The 5816-nt window shown below is 45.2% G+C and overlaps 1 protein-coding gene across 1 annotated transcript; it reads left to right on the top strand.

Annotated features, from left to right (window-relative positions):
• Window positions 1-3102: 3102 nt before the first annotated feature.
• On the top strand, window positions 3103-4363 carry CLN8 (CLN8 transmembrane ER and ERGIC protein; the record flags this gene model as incomplete). Its single annotated transcript, XM_079550045.1, has 2 exons — window positions 3103-3645; window positions 4049-4363. 2 exons carry the CDS (start codon window positions 3103-3105, stop codon window positions 4361-4363), a joined length of 858 nt encoding a protein of 285 aa, XP_079406171.1.
• Window positions 4364-5816: the final 1453 nt, after the last annotated feature.

The raw sequence follows: 5816 nt of genomic DNA, 5'->3' as shown, positions 1-5816 counted from the left end.
ATCCCTCTCACTGCTGAGTCTGTGCCTCTTGGGCGGAAACCAGGTTACTTCTAGAAATGTCACAGGTATGCTCCAACACGTGACTCACCCAAATGGCACATATACACTGTCTGGGTGGGTGACTTCAGTCAAACTGTGGAATCCCTTGGGGCTGTCTATAGAGGAACTCAGAGCAGCCCTACTGGCAGCTTGCAGTGCCTCACACCGAGCATAAAAATAACTTAGGATGGCTGACCGTGTCCAAACTCCTGATGTAATTTCACTTTCCACGTTGCTCAGGGAGTCCAAAGGCAACAGAGTTATCATTTACCAATTAAAAGAAAACACTTGAACCAAAACAAACAAACAAAAACCCTTCTCCCTTGATCTGCCTCTGCTGTAGCAGTGCCCAGATCTCTCCGAGTCACCTCTCAGGCTGGTAGCTGAACATAGGTCAGACCTTGAGGATGTTCACGTCCCAAGCCCGGTCTTTCACCACAAGCAGGCCTGAGTTTAGGTCTCAGCTGTTCTACACCCAATGCTCTGTATGACGGAAGTTGTGGCTTGCTTTTTACTTTCTATCAGTTTTTGGTGGAATCACATGGCCAGCTGTGGGATTGAGCTTTTCAGGGGCAAAACCATCAGCCAGCTCAGTCACTTGAATAGGCACCAAACTAAAACCTGGGCATGAGTTTGGAGCAGTGCTGAGGAAACCCCCCCAGTGTGGTTTCCCTGGGACTCACTGGGATGACACAACTGCTCTTCACACCAGCACAGAGAGAATCATGTAGCAGCACTCCATGACATGCATTTTGTAATCTGTTGTCTTTATTAGACACTGTGTAATTACAGGTAAGGGCAGGTGCTGTGACATCACTGCTACCTTTTTTTCTGTTTTTCCAACAGGCACCTATTAAACGCTACTAACTTTTCAGTGGTGCTGATGAGTCTGTTGAGTGAAAAAAAAAAAATCTCGTAAACAAGGTCTTTTCCAACTTAAATCGGAAATATATATATATCTACACATATATACACAACAGATCCTCCTGGTTTTCTGCTATGGCAAATCTGGGAGGATGGCCTGCTGTTCCTAGAGACCTTTCTGCTTCCAACCCGAGCAGCCTAACGCCCCTTGCAGATGCCTTCCTGCCAGCCCCTCCCTCAGGAGCCCCCTTCCTCCGCCGCGGTGGGCACGGCCGTTACCCCCTCTGCGCGCAGTTGGTATGGCCGCGCCCTCTTGCAGCTGCAAGGCGGTTCGTACCATTGGGTTAGCACGCAGAGGGGAGAGGGTGTGTCGTGCGCATGCGCGCTGGGTGCACGGTGCCGGCGGAGCGGTGGGTGGCTGTTGCGAGAGTCGCGGCGGGCCAGGCCGGGCTGGGCACTCCCGGGAGGCCTGTGGGGGCGGCTCGCCGCCCGAGCAGCCCCGGAGCCGGGGAGGGCCGGGCCGCCATCGCAGGCAGCGCTGCCAGCAAGGAACGGCGGGGCTGAGCCAGGTCTGTGCGCCGGGGCTGCGTTCGGGGCTCGGCGGGGAGCGGGTGGCTGTCAGTACTTGCGCTCGCGTGAGGCCGGGGCTCTCGGGGCCTGCCGTGCCCTGCCCGTGCTCTCGGCTTGGTGCCCTTCGTCGCGTAGAGGGAGGAGCTTTGGCTCCACTTTCGGGTCCGTTGTGTCAGGTGTAGGACTGCCAGGTGTTGTCGGCAGTCCTGCTCTGTGGGCTGGGGGGCACTGAGGAGCGAGGGCCAGGGCGAGCGGGGCGCGGGACGGAATGGCTGAGGTGGGAAGGGAGCTTTGCGCACTGCCTGGTCCCACTGCTCTGCTCATCAGGGTCACGAAGAGCGTGTTGCTGAGGGTTATGTCCGGGGAGCTTTTGAAGATCTCTAAGAAAGGATGCTTCCCAACATCTCTGGGTAGCTTGTGCCAGTGCTTAGTCACCATCACAGTAAATAAGTTTTTGTTCATGTTCAAATGGAACAGATCCCTACGGTGCCAAAGGCTTGGGTCTGTTGTGTTGTGGTGGAGGTTGTTGCATGGTGGAGGCAAACAGGAACATCTCACTGGGGTTTCTGTATTCCCTTGCTACAGTGGCTTTCTTATCCAGCTCCTGTCTGTGGCCTTTTACAGACAGTGTTGAGTTTGGTGGCCAGGCTGATACAACCTAAATCATGCATAAAATGACCTGGTACTCAAATATTTAAACATTACCCAGCTCTTTCCACCCCACGAAGTCATGATCTTTAACTGCTGCGTGTTCAGGAAGTTTCAGCTAACTTGAGGCACTGACTGCTAGACTGTTCGGTTAATTATGCTGATGTTGTTAATCATACATATTAATGCTGCTTGTCTGCATTCCGTACTCCTGTTGCGTTTCTGGAATTGGTTTTCTGTTGGAAAGTCTTGTAATGTTTGGAAACTGATTGCTAAGTCTTGTTTTGAGATATGATCCTGAAAGCTTATTTTTGTATTAGTGGTCCCATGTACTAGGATAAGTTTTTCTCTTTTCATGTCCCAAGTGTGTATGTGAGGTTCTGACTTGCGCCCAAAGATATAAGCAGTGGTGGAAAATCAGTGAGGGAAAAGCAGAAGAGTAAAAGAATAATGGTTAGTGACAGCACACTGCTGTTCAAATGTGAATTTTGTGAGTAAGAAAACAGGATTTTCTTCTTGTGTTTTCCCTTCCTCTTTCTTGCCTTCCTTCTTTGCTCTCTTCCACTTTTGCTTTAGTACGTTACTAAAACAAAGTTTACTTTACTATAGTACTAGTAAAGAATTTGCAGGCCAATTGCTAATCCTAAACACATTGCTTAAATTGAGGGGTTTTTTTTTGTTCATCTACACCTGTCTTTGGGATGACTGTGCTCAATGACAGCAGAGCTGATGTTGTAACTGCAATGAAAGTGAGTTCTGTATAGTTTAGGTGTGTACACAGATGACTTTTTTAAAAAGACTCACTCTATTTTTTTCTTTTTGTTCCAGATGGAAAAAAAAGAGTTCATGGTTGCTAGTCCACATAATAGTGGAGGCTGAGTGGGCATGAAGGAGCATATATAGTGTGAGTGAGAAGTCTCAAACCCCCTGCAAGGCTTTTTTCTATTAAAGGGGAAAAAAAAAAATAAAAAGGAAGAAGACATGAATCCTACAAATAAAGATCAAGCATTTGGGACCATTTTTGACTGGGACTATCTCTTATGGGAAGTTCGTTTGACGTTTTTAGCTGCTGGTTTTTTAATCTACCTGGGAGTATTTCTTCTGTCTCACTGGTTATCCTCCCGGATGAGTACCACTTATCGTGCCTTGTATGCAAAGGAGAAGGTGTTTTGGAATATGGCAGTCACACGGGGTGCGTTTGGACTTCAGAGCTGTGTTGCTGGGTTATGGGCTTTGCTCATAGATCCCGTTTTTCATGCTGACAAGGTGCATTCACAGCAAAAGTGGAGCTGGTTTAATTGTTTAATAGCTGCTGGATTTTTCTTGCTTGAAAATGTAGCTGTTCATATGTCCAACATCGTTTTTAGAACGTTTGATGTGTTCCTCGTGGTTCATCACTTACTTGCTTTTGGTGGCTTAGCTGGTCTAGTAATCAATGTAAAATCTGGACATTACCTACCTTTGATGGGAATGTTGCTGGAGATGAGTACTCCTTCAACCTGCATTTCCTGGATGCTTCTAAAGGTAAGAATTTGAGACTTCACAAAGTATGTTTCTAACAGTTTTCATGCATCTCACTTCTCTGTAAATACTGTGCGCAGTTTGCCTGGATAGTTTGAAGCAAGGCTGAGCTTGTCTAACTGACATCTATGTTACTGTGTTACCCACTTGTACAGAAACATGACCCTGACAGTTCTGCAGGTAGGCTTCTATGTGGTGCTGTGTGCATATGGCTTGAGACAGCTTATGTCTAGCCTGAGTTTAGAATGATGTGTGCATGTGCTATATCATAGCTCTACGTGAAAAAATGCCTGAGGGGATGTGTATGCGAAGACTGGGGAATTTGCTTTAGTTCTGGGGATTCTTTACTTTCTTATCTTGAATTAACAATCACACTTCTGCATATTTCTGTTCTTGTTTTTTCCAGGCTGGCTGTGCAAATACCTTTTTCTGGAAGGCAAATCAGTGGGTAATGATCCACCTGTTTCACTGCCGCATGATTCTCACTTACCACATGTGGTGGGTATGTATTTTCAACTGGAATTCTGTGGTAGAAAACCTGGGACTTCTCCATTTTATTGTTTTATTCTCTGGATTATTTGCTGTCACATTAATACTTAACCCATACTGGACATACAAAAAAACTCAGCAGCTCCTCAGCCCAACTGACTGGAACTTCGAAAATAAAGCGACAGAAAATGGAAAGTTAAATGGTGAAACATCCCAAAAGAAGAGGATGTAACACCAGAACATCTGTTTCCTAGTGTGATATTGGACTACAGCAGAAAAATACGCTGCAAACTAAGTGATATTGGACTACAGCAGAAGAATACGCTGCAAACTAAGTGGCCCATGAAATCAAAGCTTCTGCAAGAAGCTCGTTGATGCAGACATTCCTTGCTGTTTGTATTCAGAATGCATCAGTGGTATTTAAAAATGTTGTCTGTATTTCATACGTACATATTCATAAATCTTCAGCATCTTAGCAAAGAATTATGCCAATGGTTTTGTCTGTACTTTGATAGTATTTCATGGTTTAGCAATGACATGCTCTAATGATATCCTTCATCCTACTGCTTCAAAGTGGCTTTATTGCTAACTTGTCCACTAATCTTAGCTTGACTTGAATTTAGCTTTATTCTCATTTCACATATGTTGGAGATACTGCTACTGAAAATAACGTTGAGAAGATTAAGATCAATTCTGACCCCAAATAGGTATGGTGTGGATACCTGTGTGCTATTAAATATTTCCCGCTGGATGAATTGGTCAAGTGGCAGAATGTAGTCATGGCTCAGTTTGTGGGTCTTTCCTTAAGTGCACTTGATGAAAAGGAAGAGACAGTTAAGTGTTTGCTAGCAAAAGAAATTGTAGTACCCAGGTTGCCTTCAGTATGAGACTTCATATCCACAGCAAACATGCACATGGTGAGGAGTGGGAACACCTGCTCATTGTGCTGCTGGTCATGCTAGGTAATCATAGTGGTCCTTTCAGGACTTGAAATCTATGAAAGACAAGAGTCAATGATGTTTGTTGGGTGATTGGCAAGATTATCTTCTTTGTAGGTCACAAATGAATAAATGTGCAATTAGTTCCACTAGTGCTCCTGTTATACTTCCTCTTATTTTTGGAAAACCTCTTAGTTACAGAGGGTTTTAGAATGTGAGGTGACTCATGGAATCATAAAATGGTCTGGGTTGAAAAGGACCACAATGATCATCCAGTTTCAACCCCCGTGCTATGTGCAGGGTCACCAACACCAGACCAGGCTGCCCAGAGCCACATCCAGCCTGGCCTTGAATGCCTCCAGGGATGGGGCACTCATCTTTGGAGAAAAGCTTATTGTCACCTCTTTTAGAAGTTCTGTTATTCCTGTAGTGTTTTTATTTCTGCTTTGCAGAACGCAGAAGGTGAGGTTATCAATTCTTTGCACTTTATCTAGCATATTTTTAAGTTTTTAATTGACCTTGGGAACAGAGAGTGTGTTTGGATAGTAGTTTGGCAAGTTGTGGAGGTTTTTCTCCCACTTGTTCTTGGATGCAGTTTGGGGCAGCAGATCAGTGTATAAAGATCATGATAGAAGAGAGTGACACCTATTGGCAGGAGAGTGACAAAGATACCTAATTAATGCTGATGTACTATTGAGATAAAAAAACATGTCATTTGAAACTTCATCGTATGCTGTGATATGACAC

The sequence above is a fragment of the Tetrao urogallus genome (genome assembly GCF_951394365.1).
Source record: "Tetrao urogallus genome assembly, chromosome: 2".
NCBI lineage: Eukaryota > Metazoa > Chordata > Aves > Galliformes > Phasianidae > Tetrao > Tetrao urogallus.
This window is presented reverse-complemented; position numbering and strand designations above follow the sequence as displayed.